This window comes from Peromyscus leucopus, chromosome 9 (genome assembly GCF_004664715.2).
Source record: "Peromyscus leucopus breed LL Stock chromosome 9, UCI_PerLeu_2.1, whole genome shotgun sequence".
Classification (NCBI taxonomy): domain Eukaryota; kingdom Metazoa; phylum Chordata; class Mammalia; order Rodentia; family Cricetidae; genus Peromyscus; species Peromyscus leucopus.
The window spans coordinates 6,638,433-6,660,619 of NC_051070.1; the positions used below are offsets into that span (position 1 = coordinate 6,638,433).

The 22,187-nt window shown below is 45.9% G+C and overlaps 1 protein-coding gene across 1 annotated transcript in view; it reads left to right on the forward strand.

The window, feature by feature from the left end:
- The window catches only part of Dct (dopachrome tautomerase), a 43,555-nt gene that overhangs the window by 17,727 nt on the left and 3,641 nt on the right, over positions 1 to 22,187 (forward strand). Inside the window, exons 6-7 of the mRNA XM_028868199.2 lie at positions 32 to 167; positions 21,440 to 21,641. Coding sequence (XP_028724032.1) covers positions 32 to 167; positions 21,440 to 21,641 — 338 coding nt within the window. The remainder of the gene's footprint in view (positions 1 to 31; positions 168 to 21,439; positions 21,642 to 22,187) is intronic.

The following is a 22,187-nucleotide window of genomic DNA, read 5'->3' on the forward strand; positions in this document are numbered from 1 at the left end:
CTGAAGTCACTGACACTCTGCTTTCTCTCAGGAATGCTCTGGAAGGTTTTGATAAAGCAGATGGCACACTGGATTCTCAAGTCATGAGCCTTCATAATTTGGTTCACTCCTTCCTGAACGGAACGAATGCTTTGCCACACTCAGCTGCCAATGATCCTGTTTTTGTGGTATGTTCAGCGACTCAGGTCATATGAAACTGTTTCTACGTAATCTATTGGATTCTTTGGGTTTTCAGTACAGTGAAGGTTTGATGATATTTCATTCTTTGTCAACAATATGATCTCTGTACATATACACTGATTTTAACCCATGTGGAAAGCATGGCTAGGTAGCATATGAAGTCCCTACTCAGAACTAATCCTTTAGGGATGGTTGGATTTAGATAAACTCAACCAGGTGTTTACAGTCCAGAAGGCAGTTTACAAGTTAGCAGAGTTCCGTCAATAATCTCACAAAATATATACCATAAATTAGCACAGCTATCAATTATTTTCCACTGGCAGATGAGTGGTGTTGAAGAATGTTAACTGCACACAAACCACCTTCAGCTTGTCGCCTGTGGGAAACAAAGGCTTGGTTAGCTAGAAAGGTGGCGGACAAGGAATGCTGGCTGGGTGAGAACCACAAATGCTTTCCTTTCAACCATGGTGGTGATATGAAACTCAGATTGGTGTCACTTACTTTGGGTGGCTTCATCTTCTATGAGAAGAGAGAGCCATTAGAGAGAGTTGGCACTGTCCTCTCGGGGTCCTGATGGCTCTCTAACACCCCAAGTGCAGTGAACTTCTTTGAGAAACCTCATTTCAGTCTCACTTGAAAACAAAGGAATTGTGACAATACTTGGCAATGGGGTTATCAATTTTAAAATTCCAAGCTACCCTAGTTCTTTTTTTTTTTTTTTTTTTGCCGGAATGCAAAAGCAAGGTTTAATTCTGGATATCCAAAAGCAATACAAGCCTAGGCAGGGACTTCGTCCAATACATCCAACGCAGTGGAGGCTGGAGGAAGCACCCACCTGTCTGCAAGCTCAGTTTTTAAAGGGAAAAGTCACAAGGTTACATCATTTAGGGGTGCTAGTACAGGTACAATTCTGATTGGCTCGCTTCTAGGGACTTCTAGAAATTACTTCTAAGGGAGTGGTTGCCCGACACCATTTCTCATTGGCTGCCCTCAGGTAGAGGCATTTCTGTGATCAGTTACCCTGGAAACCAGGGAGAGGACATTCCATAGTCTGGCAGGCATTACCTCGTGACTATCTTGTGGCTCTGTACTTTTACACTTCCTGGTTCCTGAAATCTGAACTGACTGGTCTCAGTAACTTCTGGCCTGTTCCAGTAACTTATGGCCTGTAGCTAAAAGGAGCAGTCTTAGGCCTTTAGTTTTGGGGTGAGAGCATTTTGGTCTTATTTTGGTTCCACATTTCCCCCTTCTCATGTGCCTAATGGAACCCAATCATGGGTTTTGGACAGTTAGCTCCTAGGTATCCCTCTCTAATAATGGCCATGTATAGTTAGCCATCTTGTCTCTATGCCAGGGAGTTTTCTTTTGACCCAGCATTTCAACCTTTTCTGAACAGGGTATATGGGTGATGTATTCTCTTCTGGAACTGCTTCGAGCTGGCATTGGGGCGCCGATGTCAGGGGGCCCCAAAAGGCTGAAAAGCTAGTCAAAGACTGGGCAAAGGGGCATTTGTCAGAAGCATGTAGCTGCCTGACCCCATAGGGACAGACAGGGAAGAACCATGTTAGCTGGGCTGGTCCACGTCAGCTTTTAGCAAGTTTGGAGCTCACAGTCATCTGGAGCAGTGGAGTCAGCAACTGAAACCTGGAGGTGACTGCCAGCCAAATGGAAATCTGTTGAGACAAATTTAAACTAGGAACAGAGGTTAAAATTTATGAACTTATTTGGAACCCTTAGGTCCATACCCTTAGTAATAGGAAAATCAGTAGTCCCAAGACCAGGAGAGAGGAAAAATACCATCTTTAGGAATACTTATCTGGGGTCCTTTTGACCTCTGCGAAGTGGGTCTAGGTTTTTATGACTCTTTTGATCCTTTGAGGCCTACTTACAAAATGACGTAAAAGTTTTAGATACATTAGTATTACCAATCTATACTGAAATCCATATTGTCTGTAAAACAGCAGAAGTGGACTCATGCCTTTGAGTCCCAACAACAACTACAGATTTCAGTTAAAAGCTTGTGCATTTTCCTTCTGTCCAGAAAGCCAGGTATAAATTGGACAGAGATTTTTGGCCTGGTGAGAGGCACTTTTAGGTTTACATTTATACATATTTAGATGACATCTAAAACAAATCCAAAATATTGAGCTTGTGACTGAACAGTAAGTAGTCATTGCTCTACCAGCTCATCAGGACTCCTAAATGTTAAGCTCTGAACCATAGAACAGGAGAGTAGTCTGAAACTTATCTCATTTTGGACTCATATCTGAACCTTTATGACTTACTTAAACTTTTATATCTTAGAACATTTTCCTAAAAGTGAGCTAACAAGAAAGCTATAGCCTTGCATGAGGATCTGGTTGTGTGATGCTGCCATGCTGACAAAGTTAGAGCTAGCCTGGCCATCAGTACTGTCAGAGATCTGAGAAGGATAAACTATATCTGAGTGCAGACCAAGAAGCTTCCAATCCTATAAATTACAGGGACCAATCCCTACCCAGGTCTCCATACCGTTGGAGGCACCAGTCAGAACAGCATCAATCTTCTTCCGCCATCAGGCCCATAAGGCAGAGTATTTTTCCTGTGGAATAGGGACATGGAAGACTGACCTTGATCAGGCAAAAGGGTGCAATCAATTCCAGTGTCCTACTGCTTGTCCACATTCTGGGCTGGGTCCTGGTGGCAGGCGTTGCACTGGGGCATCTTGCCCTGTGGTTAGCGTTGTCATATTTCAGGCAGAGACGTTGTGGTGCCTCATATGTAATCTTCTTTGGAGACCTTGGGTCACTGCTAGGATCTGGAAGCCTGTCTGATATAGTAAGCTTTTAGATCAACATTTAAATGCCATATTCTGCAGATCTCTGAAGTATGAGGGCTGTCCAGGCATATCTGAATAGACAAACTTTGTTTCTAATTACTTGTTTCAAGCTCAACCCTAAAAACATATGCAAGAGACTGAGTAAATGAGTAAACTTACATCAGTACTTACTTACCCTGACTACAATTAGAAAACTTGATTACTTATGACTGATTATTTATGTTCTCTAACAGTCTACAAAAGTAGCCTAAAAACAATGCTTTTAAGTTGAAGCTCTTCTAGCATCAAATACAGGTTCAGTAAATAAACCAAAGCAAAATATTATTATACAACATTCTTAAGCCTGAACGTACCTTGGGTAAGAAGAAACATTTTTTAAGCCATTGGTTTTTAATTATAAAAACTGTTCTTAAAAGAATGAGATCTCTCAAATGTCTTCCACCACTGCAACTAGACTCTTTTTGGAACTCTAGTCCTGCCATACATTTGCAAACCTCAGCTGTTTCCTATGATTCCTTTATGTTGCAAAGTTTGGCTGCCAGAGCAGGGTATATTCCTGTGTATAAAAGCATTGATGTGCAGCTTTAATATTAATCAACTACTTTATTTATTAAACATATGTTGCCATCTATTTAAATTCTCTAGAAACTTGCTGTTGAACACTTGGTAAAAACATAAGTATTAGGTGTTAACCCGAGTAGATCTTTATAACCTTAGTAAAAGATGGCTACCAGCCACATGGCTGCCCATGAGATCACCAACCAAGATGGAGGGAGCCACGTGGTTGCTGTTTAAAGCTCGTTTTTCTAAACAATAATTACTTGCACACATACACACAGTTGGATCCAAGTTACACACATACATACATACAGTTAAAGCTTGCTTTCATTTTCAAGTCACATACCTGTATACATACACACATAAGCAGTTTGCAGAATCATTAGCCATTCTTAAGATGAAAACCAACCGGAATCAACTTTTAAATTCAGTATTTGCAGGTATAAGAAACCTTAACAAACAGTTTACATCACATCACCTCTGACCTTCTACAACCTTCCATGTACCCTCAGTCCGTTCCTTTGATCCCTCAGACATTTACTCCAGACAAATTGCGCTTTTTCTTTTCCTTTAAAACAGAAACTCTTACCAAAGTCTTTCTTGTGATTTCTCTCAGTATTCTAGAATATATTGTAAAGTTACAAATATTTTAAACAAGAACAGAAATACATGCATACACCATAACCAGAATAACTCTCAATTTGCATCAGCACTGTACCGCAGACAAGAAACTGTTGGTGACATTCCATTCTTGGAACCAGACCTTGATCAGATTTTAGCCTCAGGGCAGGTCTTGGGAGCCCCACCCAACAGCATGGAAGAGAACGGGGAAAGTGTGCACCATGGAGACAAAAGATTGCTGTTAACCTCAGACCCTCAAGTACACGAGAATGGCAGACTGAAAGTGACTCCATACCCTGGCTGGGCCCACAGACCTGTAGGCCACTCCTCAGCTGTGACCCTGGAGGGGCAGTTAGTTCTCCACCAGCCCCCACACTGAGCTCCCTGAGGCTCCTGCTGGCTCCTGCCAGCTCTGCCCCATGTCCACACAGGAGCCCAGCCAGAACCTGCCGGCCATATCTGGGCCCCACAGTGCTCACAGCCCGCTCTAGCACAAAGCCATGCCTAGTTCCCATGCAGCCAAGCCTCTACTCCACAGCTTTTTGAGCGAGATGGGGCCCGAACCCGCTGCATCTAGGCCCCGTGTTGCTCACAGGCCGCCTAGCCCTCTCAGCGGCGCCCTGGGTCCCCGAAGTAGCAGCTGTGCAGCCGCTGCCTGCCGGACTCACAGCAAGCTTTCTGCTGCCTGCTGCCTATGCTCTGGTCAGAGAGAGCAAGGAAGCAATGTTAGGTTAGTCTGTGCCAGTTCAACCACCGAAGGGGTCTCCATCCCTTTGGCTGGCAATCGGCCCACAAGTCCCAATGCACACACAAGCTCAGGCATAAAACACTCACACATGTGGCCACAGTTCTCACACATTTATACATTTATGAAGGTATAACAAATAACACTGACGAACAAGATAGGCAGACAAAAAGGAAGAACAAGGGCCCTACAGATGGTCCAGGCAGACGAGAGTCCGGAGAGGGAGCCTCGATAATGCCAAAGACCTACAGATGGGACAGGGACAATTCAACAGAGTCTCCCGATCCCCAGATGGATCCAAACAGACGGACCCCTCACGGGCATCCTAACAGACGGACCCCTCTCGGGCGTCCTATGACGGGGGGACCTGTAAGGACCCCCGTGTCCTGATGAGGGGTTGGAACGTCTTCCAACTCCTCCGGCGTCACCTTACAGGTGCGTCCGCCAAGGTGAGCCTGTCAGATTCAACCGCCGGCTTCGGATAAGAAAATGAAAGTAAAAGGAAAGCGAAGACAAGAAAATGGAGCGCTCTTACCGATCGGTGCAGATGAACCTCCGGAGCTCTTAGGTGTCCCGGCGGGGGGTCTCTGGGGATCCCGGAGAGCCCCCAAATGTTGTGCCCAGATCGTGACCCCCAGAGAGACCACCAAAGACGAGCATGCCGGAATGCAAAAGCAAGGTTTAATTCTGGATATCCAAAAGCAATACAAGCCTAGGCAGGGACTTCGTCCAATACATCCAACGCAGTGGAGGCTGGAGGAAGCTGCTACCCTAGTTCTTAAAGATAAGTTTCCCAAGGAGTTCTCCTGAGACAACTCAAAGGGGGACTGTGCCAGCTGGGGCCACAGTGTTCAGCTGCCCATTGCAATGCGTTTCACCTGGAGGTGGTTCTCTGGGAACATAGCTATAAAGCAGACCCCTTTTCTGTGGTTTAGTTACCTATGGTCAACCATGATCTGGAGAAAGAGGAAAGATGAATAAGGTACAATAAGATATTTTGAGAGATAGTCAGTCCATAGTCATATCAATTTTATTACAATAAGTTGTTACTGTTCTACTGTTTTATTAGTTTGTTAATCTCTTACTATTCCTGGGTGATATGTTAAACTTCATCAATGGTCTGCATGTAGAGGAAATATACAGAGTATATGGTTTGTTACCACCTAAGGTCCAGGCATCCACTGAGGGCGTGGAACATATGGCATCTGTCTCCTTCCACAGACAAACACACTGGGTTATTACAACACCTTACAGGGAGAAAATAGAGGATGGCTGAAAAGTCTTGGTCAATGGGCATTAGAAAAGACTGTTAAGCCTTGGGTCTGTGCCAGATGATTTGTGGGACGAAGCATGGGAGTTTCACTCTGGGTCAATCCTGTCAGGAAGAAAGGCTGATTCTATCACTGGGTACTCAAAGCACTTATCCATAGGGAAGACAGACTAGACACTGTTTATTGGTAAATCAGCAGCAGTCATTTGTAACAGACAGCAAAGAGGACACTGGGTATTTTGTCTGTGCTCAGACATGCCTATAGGGTTATATTGGCTTGGTCCTGATCCATCACAGTCACAGAGGGCCCTGTCTGATGCTGATGTTCCATGGAACAGCTTATGTCTGGCAGAGCACATCCAGGTCTAGCTTTACAGTACCAGGCCAGCTCCTGGGTGTTGAGGTTGCTTTTTCTTTCTCAAGCACAGCTCATTAAAGTTGGCTGTGAAGATCTACAGAATAGCAACACTGGTTTTCAACTGCTGACCTCCAGCAAGGTGTCTACTTTGGAGGACCTCAACTCACATTACATATTGGCTGGCCCTTTTCAGAGTTGTGTTTCTTAGGTAGACAATTGAGGATCCACCACAAAAGGAAATGTCTCCTTTTGTGCTCTAAGTTTTTGGTAGTATCTTGGATTTACATTATTCCAGAATTTTTCATTCATTTGTTGAATTTTGTAATGTATCTTAGCTTGCTCAGATTTTTATAGTAATACACTACTGACTTGTTAGTTTAAACAGCAGCCAACTGTTCTGAGCAGGGGGTCAGCAGTCTAAGATCAAGATGCTGACACACTTAGCATCAGATGTGGGCTTCTGTGTAAGGTTTTCTTATCTCTGTGGCCAATACACCTGATGAGAAGCAGCAGGAAGAGAGAAGGTGTTTATGTTGGCTTATAGTGTAAAGGGTTACTGCTGATCATGGTGGAAAAGCATGGCTGGAAGGATGAGAGGTTACCAATCACACTGCATCAACAGACAGGAAGCAGAGTAAACAGGAAGTGGGACCTGCCTATAAAATCTCAAAGTCCTCCCACAGTGAGCCACTTCCTACAGCAAGGTTCTACCCTCTAACGGTTCTATCATGTCTTCCTAAACAGTGCCACTACGTGTAGACTAGGCATTCAAACACAGAAATCGATAGGGGACATTTCACACTGAAGCCATGACAGCTCTCCTCCTGGGCCTCCGGGCTGTGTCCTTGAGTGGTGGAAAGGCAGGTGGAGTGGAAGGTCTCTTATGCTATTTCTTAGAAGGCCACTAATCCTATCACATCAGGGCCCCACCCTTAAGACTTCAACAAACCTAAGTTACCTCCATTTAGGTCACATCTCTAAATGTAGGCACATCCATGAGGGTGATCTTCAACACATAAACTTGAGTGAACTTGTCAGTTCATAGCTTCATCAGTTTATAGAAGTTTGTCTTCACAGACTGCTGGGAGGCTCGTGACACAGGAAGGACACTGGATTCTAAGTGAGGCTGACTTGACTTAGCCCCAACTTGTTCAATCTGGAGAGTATCGCTGACCAACATGGGGCCTCCCATCACATGTCTTGATCTTGTAGTGGGAAAAACATAGGACTTATTAATCATTAAAGTAACTTTACCTCAGGATAATGTGATGATGCTCTAGACTCCAGAGATAATTTGAGTGCTCTCATTAAGAATAAGAATGATTTTTGTGGTAGTCTATGAGAGAGGATTAGAGAATTATGTGTTGGGTTTGAACTTCCAAACCTTAATTGAAGCTCCTTCTCTTGTTCTAGCCTAGTACAGACAGTCATGCACTGAGGCAACTGATACACAGTCCCAGGGATTTCAAAGGGGATTCACTGTCCTTTACTGAACCTGTCATGCAAAAGAGAAGATGTCAGTGAAAGCGCAGTTTCCAGTGATGATCAGCTTGCCCAGGGGTGTGAAGGATGCAGTCTCCCAGGAATATATAGATCACTGGGCATCCGGGATGGATTCAAGAGTGGCCAAGATGAGTTTAAGGAAATCCTGAGATCAAAGGTGATGGGTTGATTATTCCTTCTAGAAACTGCTTCTCCTCTCAGATCCATGCAGCAATAATAACTGATGGCGTTTTCAGGAGCGTGGATTGTGGGTCCCTGTCTCTGACCAGATGGGGACCCATCTGTGACAATTCTGCAGCCATTTGTGCCATCTGCACCATGCCAGCTGTGGTGGTTTGAAAGAAAATGCCCCCCAAAGGACACTGTTAGGAGGTGTGGCTTTGTTGGAGTAGGTATGGCCTTGTTGGAGGAAGTGGGTCACTGTAGAAGTGGGCTTTGACGTCTCATATATGCTCTAGATACTGCCTAGTGTCTCAGTTCATGTTCTGTTTCTACAAGATGTAGAACTCTCCAGCACCATGTCTGCCTGCATGCTGTCATGTCCCATCATGATACTAATAAACTAAATCTCTGAAACTGTAAGCTACCACTTCAGTTAAATGTTTTCCTTTATAAGAGTTGCTGTGGCCATGGGGTCTCTTCACAGCACTAGAAACCCTGGCGAAGACACTGGCATTTCTTGCAGTCTCTTACTCCATGTTTCAGATCGTTTCCTTGACTACCACTTCAGCCATCAGCTCATGCCCAGATTCCTGGTGTCTATCTGCCATCTCTGTTCTTCACTGATACTATATGTCTCTAGAAAAGGCTTTGGTAAAGTGTGCACCTGCTACCATACGTTTGAACATACTATTCCCTATACATAAGGAAAATGTTACATCTTCTTTTGTCAGTATTTCAAATTATTTTCAGTAGAATCATGCAGTTCTCTAATGGATTGAGGATAAGATCACAAACCTTCCTCTGCTCCTAAAGGAAATAGTAGCAAAATGCTAGTAAATCAGCTTTCTGTGGTACTGCTGTGTCTCTGAGGAAGCCCAAGCACCTCATGAAAGTCTACAGGCACAGGCCACATTTTTCTACAAATGGCCAGATAGCAGAATTCTGGGGTTTCTGTACCCGATAAACTCTGTTGCAGTTACTCAATGACTCAACTTCCCTCTCTCTCCTCTCTACCTCCTCTATGGCTCTCTTTCTATCTCTGCCTCCCTCCCTTGCTTTTATTTAGTTATTTGGGAAGCAAACCCAGGTTCTAGTGTATGGTCAGCATTTGCTGTATCCAGAGCCTTCTCAATGAAGCGTGAAAGCAGCCATAGATGATGTGCGAACTGCTGAGTGTGCCGCCACGATAAAGTGTTGCTGGGGAACAGGCAGTAGAACCACGGTTGTCTTATTTCTCTCAACACTATGAGCTCGTAGCTTCTTACCTTGCTGGCCCTTAAACTAAGGGAATTGCATTCTTCATTTGCAGTCGGGTTGTAGGGTACTCTCCCCACACCCTGATCTTTCCTCTACCTTTCTTATTTTCCGTTTTGCAGTGGATCTCACTATATCACCCATACTGGCCTTGAGCTCATAATCCTTCTGTCTTAGCTTGTGGAACACCTCTTTAGTCACATTGTCATATTCTTTTCCTGTCTTAGCTGAGAACCCACATGGTAACTTTATTGATGAAAAACACTGCAAAGTTGCATTTGAGTTCAAGGATACTAGACACTAAATTGTCTTGGTCTTCATTACTTTTAATATCTTCCATATTGAAAATCTGGGGGAGGGGTGATAATATATTATTGCATACACATGACAAATAAAACAAAGCAGACAGCCAGAACCTTCCTTCGACGGTGGAGGGAACAGCATTTTGTCACTGGTTTCAGAACACGTGCTTACTTAAGGCTGTTTACAAAGAGGTTTACGTGGAAGCCAATTCAGCTTTAAATGACTTTGCATATTGAGATTTAGGTTAAACTATTTTAGTTGACAGAGTTATAGCTTCAGGAATTACAGATTCATGAGTCAATTTGTGGAACTATGCTGCATACTGTTTTTATTAAAATTATTTTCATGAAATCTCTACAAGCGAGAGAATGACAAAGTTGTGTAGGGTTATAATAAGATGGAAGAGAAGGCAGAGCATTTACATGGAGGAAATGCTCTGAAGCAATGTCTGACATTCTAATAATTCTTACGAGTTGCAGCAAATCCACACATTCATCATGGAAAATGAGGTTAGGCCACCAGAAGTCTAAGCACTGTTCTCTTCTGTATCAGATTTAGACAGAGTTCAGAAAATATGAAAAATGGGGAAGCCATACACTGTAAAGTTGAACAGTTGACTGCTGAGAAAGGATCCATGCTAGAGCCGCAGGATGCTCTTCCTGGAAGTCTCTAACTAGGGACATGTAGATGGTGTCTGTGCCTGGCTTATTCTACCTCACACCATGTGTTCCAGATCGCCTACGTTGTCACAGAAGAACACAAATCATCCCGAAGAATTGAACAGAAGCTGGGCGTGGTGCTACATGCCTGTAATCTCAACTCTCAGGAGGTGGAGGCAGGAGGATCAGGAACTTTAGGCCATCATTGGCTACATAGTAATTTTAGAGCTAACCTGGCCTACATGAGACCCTATGTTAAAAAAAAGTAACTTAACAGTCTTCCATTGTATATCTACACCACTTTCTAATTTAATTTAGTGTCGCATTTCAAGACACAGTTTATGTGGTTTGGGATGGAATCCAGGTTTACATGCAGACATGAACCCTACCAGCTGTGCTGTGCTCCTGGCCCCTGTACTACCTTTGAAGGTCAAGTCCTCTTAGGCAGTTTTGTTACTCACTGACTACCAGGAAGAGAGTACTAGCCACACAGGAGGCGGGTCCCTCATGACTTATTCACTCAAAGTTCCCACAACCTCCTTACGCCTTTACACTGGCAATTAAAAGTCAACATGAGTTTTGATGGGGACAAAGCACGTTGAAGTCACAGCAGGCATTTAATAGTTTCCAGTCTTTTGCTTTACAAATGGTATCATGATAAACAACATAGAACAGGGAAGGTGAGCAGACAGGACAGGATCCCTGGGATGAAGGGCAGATAAAGCATTGCCATTTGATAATGTCATCGGAAGGCAGCCCCTCCTACCTCCTACCTCCTGTGTGGCAGTCACCATCACTGCTGGTCCCTCCGTTGGTCTCCTTGTGCTGTTCTCCTGTCCTTCTTTGCTAATTTGGTGGGTGAAGAAGTTTTAATTTGAATTTCTAAGTGAGATCAGCATCTTCTCCATGCGTTTAAAAGTCTTGCTTACGTTTGCTTTTGTATGATCTGTCTGCTCATTTCATCCTGACTTGGGTGTAATATTTTAAAATCCCAAACAGCCAAGAGAATCAGAATTAGTGAGAGTCATCTGTTTTCTGTGTGACTAGCAAATTGCAACGTTCTTTGTGCTGATGTTTTTTAGTGGAAAACCTAACAACATGTTCATGTAATTTTTAAATTTTCATTTTATTTGCTTGTTTTTAGCTGATGCAGATCTGATGTGGTCACTGACGCCATATCCAGCCTGGACTTTCCATGCTCAGTGACCTTTTCTTAAAGTCAGGCATAGGTTGGTGGACTGTGTGCTTACCGGGTGTGGAGTCCTGGGCTCAGCCCTCCAAACCTTGATTTCCCCCATTTTATTTTCTGTTATTAAGAAGCTGTCTTCTGATGAAGTATTTATCCAGTGACAGTTCCTATTCTAGACGTGTGAACACAAACATAATATTTAACCTCACAACCCTCTCCATGCCAAACTACACTCCTCGTTTGCAGTTCAGAGAACACAAGATCCAGAGATGTTGAGGAGCATGCCCAGCAACTACAAAGTGCCTGAGCAGAGTTTCCCACTCACAGATTTCCTCTGTTAGTCTCCCAACAATTTTACCTTTGTCGGTTGAGACGACTCTTAACTTGGTTCCATCACAACTGCTTTCATTAGAGCTGAGCTAATTTAGTGCTGTTAGGTCATGCTAAGCAGAGTGAATGCTAATTGGTGAAGGGCATGTCTGAATAATTTTTCATGGCTTTTGAAAAGATGGGGCCATTAGTTTTACTGTATTTATGTTTCATAAATGTGGTGTCGACTTATTTAATATGCAGCTTTAATGTAGCAGACGTTCAGTCACTGCCTCCTAAGGAGCATCATGTCTGAGTGAGTTCTAGAAGAGCTGAAGGACCAGGGAGGATGACTGACCACCACTGGCGAAGGTCTCCGTGGGTTCAGTCTGTGAGTGTTACTTTGGCAGATGCTAAAGGCCTTTCCGACACCAGGCTTTGTAAGTATAAACACACACTGTTGAGAACTAAGTCGCTACCAAGAACTGAATTAAATGTGCTTCCTTATCGATCAGATAAAGTAGGACTCCAGTGGCAAACCATAATTTATGTGAAAAATCTAGGATGCTCTAGCATCAACTTCAGTTCCCTTCTCCTAGGACTTTGATGATTCTGCAACAAAAATGGCCTGGGGGCAGCTCTGGGCAGACTCCGGCCTACCACCACATTTCTCTCTCTTCAGCCTTCACCTAGGATGCATGCTCAACTGGCCACCCCTTTGACAGATGATACATTAATAGCAGAACCAGTTGCACTTAATCTTGGTGTTGGCTCAAAAATTTCAAAATTATGAACATTTTTCCCCTCAAGGAATTAACAACTGAATTTCCAGTGTTCACGATAGTTTCCTTTATACACATGTAATTTTACCTTGTATGTTGTGCATATTATATACAATAATTCATAGGTGTATATGCATACATAGATTTTACATATAGATCTATTATGTACATTTCATTTAATGATGATTTCTTTTACTTTTTACGTAAACATGTGAGTACTTGCATGTATGTGTGTGCACCATGTACATGTGGTGTTCTTGGAGGTCAAGAGATGGTGTCAGAGCCCATGGAGCTGGAGTTATAGGCTCTTGGGACTGCTATGTGGATGCTGGGTAGTGAACCAAGGTCCTCTGTATGAGCAACACATGCTCTTAACCACTGAACCATCCTTCCAGTCTCATCACTAGACAAATCTAAGCAAGAGAAAGCTTTTTCTGATGAAACTTCTTCAAAAGGACAGAGAAACACACTCCCCTCTCCCTCTCCCTCTCCCTCTCCCTCTCCCTCTCCCTCTCCCTCTCCCTCTCCCTCTCCCTCTCCCTCTCCCTCTCTCTCTCTCTCTCTCTCTCTCTCTCTCTCTCTCTCTCTCTCTCTGTGTGTGTGTGTGTGTATTCACGCATGTGGAGGCCACAGGTTGACACTGGATGTCTTCCTCAGTCACTTTATGCTTTAAAGAATTACTTGTCTAGTTCATGTGTCCGCAAGCACACGTCCTGTAGTGTGTGATAGTCAGTGACAGCTCGCTGCAGTCAGATCTCTCCTTCCACAGTGCGGGTCACAGGGTTTGAACGTACCCACTGAGCCATCCTGCCCACCCTTTTAATGCTCTAATGTTCTTTCTACCACAACTGTACATTAGTCCATTTAGGATGCTGTAACAAAAATACCAGAGACCAGGCTCAACCAACCAACAGGTATTTCTCATGTCTCCGGAAGCTAGGAAGTTCAAGATTGAAGCATCAGAGAGTGGTGAGGACCTGCTTCCTGGTTCCTAGGAGGCTGCTTGTTGTTGTGTCTTTATGTGCTGAAAGTGAGAAAGTGTTCCCTGGGGTCTCTTTTATAAGGGAACTAATCCTGTTCATAAGTACTCTTATGGCCTGCCATCTTGTAAAGACCTACAGCTTCCAACTGTCACAGTCAGTTACAGGGATTCAGCACATGAGCTGGGGAGGACATATGCATCAGTCTGTACAAAGCTGTTTCCTGTCCCTCACTGAAATGTGTTCCCTGTGGCACAGCTCAGACACACCAGAAGAAGACTTGGTGCTATCTAACTATTTCATGCATATTTTATAATGCTTATTTAAGAAAATGTGCAAATTTAAGAAAAATTGCTTCAAATCCTTGGTAGAACAAGGCAAGAATTAAAAAAAAAAAAAAAAACTCCATGAAATAACAAGTTTGATTAAATATGGTTTTTGTTTTTGAGACAGGGCGTTACTATGTCATGTAGCTCTGACTGGCCTGGAACTCACTATGTAGAGTAGGCTGGCCGAGAACTCACAGAGATTTACCTGCCTCTCCCTCCCCAGGGCAGGGGTTAAAGGCCTGCACCACTACACCTTACCTTAAGGTTTGAAAAGGAAGTGTCCTTAGGAATTCCTTCACTGAATCAGGTTGAATAAACTTTTTGTTTATTTATGCCTTTCACCTTAAATTTTAATTAGAGCACAGCACCTGTGTGTCCTTGTCCCCCTGGGACACGTTTGCCTTATGACTTTTCAACAATCAGTCTGAATGCACCCCTGAGTTCAGAGTCCAGACCCTATAACAGTAACACATTTCCATCACAAGAGCCTCTCTGGTTACAAAGGATATCTTCCAGGGGAGAGGGGCTTAGCAAAGCTACAGCATGATAAAGTGTGCATCCTTCTGGAGCTGGGCTCAGCTGTCCATGGCTTTTTTCCTCCAGGTGCACTAAGTCTTCTCATTTCTCTACTATGGCAAGAATCTGAATTTACAGCCATCTGAGTTCAAGCCCTTCGGTATCCATCCTTGCATGCATTCTTGTGTGGTATTTTCTTGCTGGTGAGAATGCGTGTTGATGGATTGCTTTCTCCTGCAAGCGTTACATTAAAAAGGCTTTGAGCCATGTGCTCACATTTCCTCCAATGGTGCCTCTGAGATGAGACTTAGTGTTCCTCCTTCTTGTACCTATCCTTATTTTGCTTGAACAAAGCAGAATGGAGCTGTGCAAAATCTTGACACATTATTTCTTAAATGTTGAATTTTTAATACCAAAATACAGTTATGTCCCTAGGTAGTGGATAAAGGTCCATAGTAATGTACATTTCCTTGACTTTTGCTCCTCATATTTGACCCTGGAATAACATTTGGCTATTACAGCAATAACACCCAAGTTAGTTTTCAACTTATGTCTAACAAAGATACAATCAATGTCCCAAGAACAACACAAGGTTTCTTGGTGAGGAACAATGTCCACAGCTTTAGCAAAAACATTCGTTGTATAGGCTACACTTTGTCTCTTTGTAGCCTTGGATAAGTTATTACCCGCAGTACATTTACTATATTCTTTGCATCTTTTCAGAACACACTGTTCCCTCTTTTACTGCATTCTGTAAATTGGGCACTCTGTATGTAGTTCCTACCAGAGCTTTTATTGTATGTTTTATGGCCCTTATGAGGCCTATTGTCTTTCATTATTTTCCTCCTTTCTTTTATCTCTGCCGATTATAAATTGCTTTAGAGTTTTGTCTGCCTTTTTAATTATATGCTTTGCACTGGGAGGGCTCTATGATATTTCTACAGGCCATTAGCCTCTTGCAGCACTGACGGTGCATCCTCCTGTGTCTTGAGGGTCTCTTGTCTCTTTCCTAATCACAGTGGTATCTCTGGCTTGGACTCAGAGGTCATAAAAGTTCACAATTGGCTGAGGAACTCCTAAGTCAAATTCTATACTTCCTTCTCTTCATCAAACTTGAGAATACACCTTAAGCTAATTTCTTATTGTGGTTGGTCCCGAGAGTTAGATGAGTGATGGAAACAGTGTGATTTATTGTACAGAAAAAGAAACAGGTGGTTTAGGACCTCTGGCGTTATCTTTAAAGGGATGAGGATGAGATGTAGAGATGGCTCAGCGGTGAGGGTGTGCACTGCCCTTTCTGACGACCTGAGCTAACAGCCGTGGCAGGCGGTCCACAACGGCCTTGCAGCTGCAGGCCCCAGTGTCTCTGCGGGCGTCCTAGCATACACGCTCACACCTCCCGGGCATCCTAGCATACACGCTCACACCTCCCGGGCATCCTAGCATACACGCTCACACCTCCCGGGCATCCTAGCATACACGCTCACACCTCCCGGGCATCCTAGCATACACGCTCACACCTCCCGGGCATCCTAGCATACACGCTCACACCTCCCGGGCATCCTAGCATACGTGCTCACACCTCCCGGGCATCCTAGCATACACGCTCACACCTCCCGGGCATCCTAGCATACACGCTCACACCTCCCGGGCATCCTAGCATACACGCTCACACCTCCCGGGCATCCTAGCATACACGCTCACACCTCCCGGGCATCCTAGCATACACGCTCACACTCCCGGGCATCCTAGATACACACCTCCCGGGCATCCTAGCATACACGCTCACACCTCCCGGGCATCCTAGCATACACGCTCACACCTCCCGGGCATCCTAGCATACACGCTCACACCTCCCGGGCATCCTAGCATACACGCTCACACCTCCCGGGCATCCTAGCATACACGCTCACACCTCCCGGGCATCCTAGCATACACGCTCACACTCCCGGGCATCCTAGCATACACGCTCACACCTCCCGGGCATCCTAGCATACACGCTCACACCTCCCGGGCATCCTAGCATACACGCTCACCCCCGCTCCTAGCATACACGCTCACACCTCCCGGCATCCTAGCATACACGCTCACACCTCCCGGGCATCCTAGCATACACGCTCACACCTCCCGGGCATCCTAGCATACACGCTCACACCTCCCGGGCATCCTAGCATACACGCTCACACCTCCCGGGCATCCTAGCATACGTGCTCACACCTCCCGGGCATCCTAGCATACGTGCTCACACCTCCCGGGCATCCTAGCATACGTGCTCACACCTCCCGGGCATCCTAGCATACGTGCTCACACCTCCCGGGCATCCTAGCATACGTGCTCACACCTCCCGGGCATCCTAGCATACGTGCTCACACCTCCCGGGCATCCTAGCATACGTGCTCACACCTCCCGACACCTCCGGGCATCCTAGCATACACGTGCTCACACCTCCCGGGCATCCTAGCATACATGCTCACACCTCCCGGGCATCCTAGCATACGTGCTCACACCTCCCGGACATCCTAGCATACACGCTCACACCTCCCGGGCATCCTAGCATACACGCTCACACCTCCCGGGCATCCTAGCATACACGCTCACACCTCCCGGGCATCCTAGCATACACGCTCACACCTCCCGGGCATCCTAGCATACACGCTCACACCTCCCGGCATCCTAGCATACACGCTCACACCTCCCGGGCATCCTAGCATACACGCTCACACCTCCCGGGCATCCTAGCATACACGCTCACACCTCCCGGGCATCCTAGCATACACGCTCACACCTCCCGGACATCCTAGCATACACGCTCACACCTCCCGGACATCCTAGCATACACGCTCACACCTCCCGGCATCCTAGCATACACGCTCACACCTCCGGGCATCCTAGCATACACGCTCACAGCTCCCGGGCATCCTAGCATACACGCTCACAGCTCCCGGGCATCCTAGCATACACGCTCACACCTCCCGGGCATCTAGCATACGTGCTCACACCTCCCGGGCATCCTAGCATACACGCTCACACCTCCCGGGCATCCTAGCATACGTGCTCACACCTCCCGGGCATCCTAGCATACGTGCTCACACCTCCCGGGCATCCTAGCATACACGCTCACACCTCCCGGGCATCCTAGCATACACGCTCACACCTCCCGGGCATCCTAGCATACACGCTCACACCTCCCGGGCATCCTAGCATACACGCTCACACCTCCCGGGCATCCTAGCATACACGCTCACACCTCCCGGGCATCCTAGCATACACGCTCACACCTCCGGGCATCCTAGCATACGTGCTCACAGCTCCCGGGCATCCTAGCATACACGCTCACACCTCCCGGGCATCCTAGCATACACGCTCACACCTCCCGGGCATCCTAGCATACGTGCTCACAGCTCCCGGGCATCCTAGCATACGTGCTCACACCTCCCGGGCATCCTAGCATACGTGCTCACACCTCCCGGGCATCCTAGCATACGTGCTCACACCTCCCGGGCATCCTAGCATACGTGCTCACACTCCCGGGCATCCTAGCATACGTGCTCACACCTCCCGGGCATCCTAGCATACGTGCTCACACCTCCCGGGCATCCTAGCATACGTGCTCACAGCTCCCGGGCATCCTAGCATACGTGCTCACACTCCCGGGCATCCTAGCATACGTGCTCACACCTCCCTCCCGGCCACCTCCCCCTAGCATACGTGCTCACACCTCCCGGGCATCCTAGCATACGTGCTCACACCTCCGGGCATCCTAGCATACGTGCTCACACCTCCCGGGCATCCTAGCATACGTGCTCACACCTCCCGGGCATCCTAGCATACGTGCTCACACTCCCGGGCATCCTAGCATCTGCATACGTGCTCACACCTCCCGGGCATCCTAGCATACGTGCTCACACCTCCCGGGCATCCTAGCATACGTGCTCACACCTCCCGGGCATCCTAGCATACGTGCTCACACCTCCCGGGCATCCTAGCATACGTGCTCACACCTCCCGGCATCCTAGCATACGTGCTCACACCTCCCGGGCATCCTAGCATACGTGCTCACACCTCCCGGGCATCCTAGCATACGTGCTCACACCTCCCGGGCATCCTAGCATACGTGCTCACACCTCCCGGCATCCGCATACCTCCCCCCCCCCCCCCCCACACCTCCCGGGCATCCTAGCATACGTGCTCACACCTCCCGGCATCCCCCCCCCCCCCCCCCTAGCATACGTGCTCACACCTCCCGGGCATCCTAGCATACGTGCTCACACCTCCCGGGCATCCTAGCATACGTGCTCACACCTCCCGGGCATCCTAGCATACGTGCTCACACCTCCTGGCCCTCAGGGACAGGTGCATACACTGAATTTAAAAGAAAATCAATATTTTATTGTAAAATGAACTCTGGCTTCAGAGTTGGGCTTCCTGGGTCCAAACTCTTACTCCGCCATATGCCGTCCGTGTGCTTTTGGACAAATCTCTTCATGCTTCTGTATCTTCTGTTCTGGTTTAGATTGTGCCTCCTCTCACTGAATACTGAAATCCTAACCCCTAAGCACTCACTAAAGGACTTTGTTTAGACGTGATTAGCGCAGATACGGTCATCTTAGAGGACTGAGGCTCTTCATCCAAATATGCAAGGGGCCTTGTCTGCTCCCCACTGCTATAACAGAATTCCATAGTCTGCGTGAATCATAAGCAATGGCATTTTATTTTGTTTATGGTTCTGAAGGCTGGAAAGTCTGAGAGCATGGCACAGGCCCCTGGCTTGGGTCTTCATGCTGGATCAGGGCATGGTGGCAGTGGCAGAAAGGAAGCATGCCAGTGTGTTTCACACAAAGGAGGGAGAAGAGGCAGAAAGCAGTCTTTTCATGAGGAAATGGCTCCGTAGTGACCACGCCCACAATCACAGCATTAACCCATCTATGTGGTCAGAGCCCGCAGTACTATTACCCTCAGTGGCAACAGAATTTCAGCATGGCTTATAGAGAAACCTTGAACAGTAGTGACTGATGTCTGTACAAACAGAAGGGGTCTAGACATGACCAGGCCACACCACAGGGAGATGAAGGCAGAGACCCACCACTGAGCAGTGACCAGGATCACTGGAAGGAGCTAATGCTACCAGTGTCTTACTTTGGAGCTCTGTCTTCCAGAATGGGGAGTTTGTGGTGTTTAAGGCACCAGTCTGTGGTCCTTCCTTACAGTAGACTGAGCACCTAATGAAGCAGCCTCCATTAAATCAGGCTGTCTTGAGGTTTCAATATGTTATTGTATGTCAAGTTCTTAGGGCAGTGTTTGACAGAGAACAAGCACTCACAGTATTAATTAGTGTATTTGTTAAGTGCTAATTATGTACCATATGCCTTCCTAAATGCTCATCTTTTTATTAGCTAGATCTACAAAATTATGATGCGGGGGAATAGTAGCCTGCATATACTCATAAAATATAAATTCCTTCATTCTTCTCTCATAAGTCACTGTTTCAGGTTAAACTAGCAACAGTGCCGATGCTTAGTTGAAGTGGCCATCACCATTTGCCAGCGTTTCCCACACAACAGAAGCTATTAGAGTTCCCGTGCTGCCGTCTCCATCTCCCCACTGTCACATGTGGTGTGGGGTGTCCCACTGGTGTCCACTGCTGATGTTTTCAGTGCTTTCCGTGGTCATCACTCATGAGCCATATCTTCCTCAGCTTAAACCTTATTGACCCCTCCCCCTCAGTACCAACATTAGGGTTCAAAAAGCAGCTTTCCTTCTGCATGTTGGAGTACGTCTAAGTCTGTCCTGGGTTGTTTAGATCTCCCCCCTTTCCTCTGGTTGTGTATTGCTGTGTTAGGGATGACCCAGCACTTAGGCTTGAAGCTTCCATGACCATTTAATTTCTCAGGGTTCCTTACAAGTTTGGATGGAGACTCTGGAATGACTTTACGGAGCCAGTTTGTGTCATGATCTCAACGTGTTGGTCTGATGGCTGTAGATAGTGGAGCAGCTGTGGTCTGGCTAGCCTTTGTTCCCTTTGGCTTCTCTGTGTGGTGCCCCTGTGTGACTGAGCTGGGCTTCTTTACAAAACAACTGCCTCTCCAGAGAGGCAGAGCGTGTGTATGGTGACTCTGAGTCAGCCATCTCTGGGATGTAGGAGGAAAAGCAGATGCTATCCTTGGTCACCCTGAACTTGCAGTCTAGGGATGAGAGACCAAGTCTCACTGCTAGATGTGAAGTCTCAGCTGAACTCTTGATTTTACACCCTGTTAAAAAAATCAGGGCTGTACATGTGGGAATTGCACTGGCGATGATTTGAAATGTATAACAGTTGCAGTGTTTGAAAAGGATTTTACAGCTTCTTTGAGAAAATAAAAATGAGCATTCTGTGTATTCAAGCATTTTTAGACTCCACTGCTTTATTTTATTGCTGTGCAATGCTAAGAATTCAAGGGAAAGGTTTATAAAATGAGTAGGTGAAGGGTGAGCAAAATCTGAAAATCCACTTGTGATGTTTTTATTTATTTTTTATTGCTCATTTATTTTACAATAATGGTAAATGTTACTACCTCTTCTTTTCTGCTAAACTAAAACATCTGAATACTGAGTAGAGCAGGTGTTTATCATATTTACCTTTCTCCTGAAAGTCATAATTAGCACAATATGCTGAAGAGCTCAGATGTTTCCAAACCAGTGTGAAATCTGCACATGAACTCTCATTTCTTCACTTGATCAAAGGATTTACAGTCTCCTTTGAGGGGATGTGTCCGCATGTCATTTCGAAGTCCATCTGAAAACGTCAGCACATGTGTCAGCAGGGCTAGGCTGGGTACAGACACTCCTGTGTTGAGATCTGCATTCCATCGTGGAGAGGGCTCGGGTAGGGTCAGCTGGTCAGCACCACGTTCAACTGTCTTGCAGGTCCTCCACTCCTTCACAGACGCCATCTTTGATGAGTGGCTGAAAAGAAACAACCCTCCCACAGATGCCTGGCCTCAGGAGCTGGCACCCATTGGTCACAATCGGATGTATAACATGGTTCCCTTCTTCCCACCAGTGACTAATGAGGAACTCTTCTTAACCGCAGACCAACTTGGCTACAATTATGCCATTGATCTGGCAGGTAAGGAATACAGCTTCTAAGTGGGTGACTCACTCAACTTCTAAGGGAGCTTTCTTTCTTTTTCTCTTTCTTTTTTTAATGTCAAGCAAGACTGTTAATTGAAGCATTCAGGCTGAGTTAAGTTTATTGGCTATTTTTGAGAATACTTTGCATTTAATAAGATAACTCATTAAGCTACCAATTAAACATCAGAAAGGGACTAGCTACAGATCATTTGGGAAAACTGCAAGTTGTTAAGAGACCATGTTCCACAGAGAAGCTGCCTTACTCTCTTTTGCCTGATTTGACAGTTTTATCTGAACTAATCAGATTCATAAAACTGCCCTGTGGCTGTTGAAATGTGTAACTGATAAAGTCAAAGTGACTTTCACACACCTGTGGACAGGGAGGGACCAGGGCTCTCGTCTATAGGCAGAGTTGCAATTATTGAGACAAACTTGAGATTGTTGCAAGATTCAAAGACCAGAAAATAGGAAAAACTCAGCTGTTGTGGAAAGCAACAGAATACTGCATCTAAAAAGATATTAGTGCAAAGCTTTCCAAGAT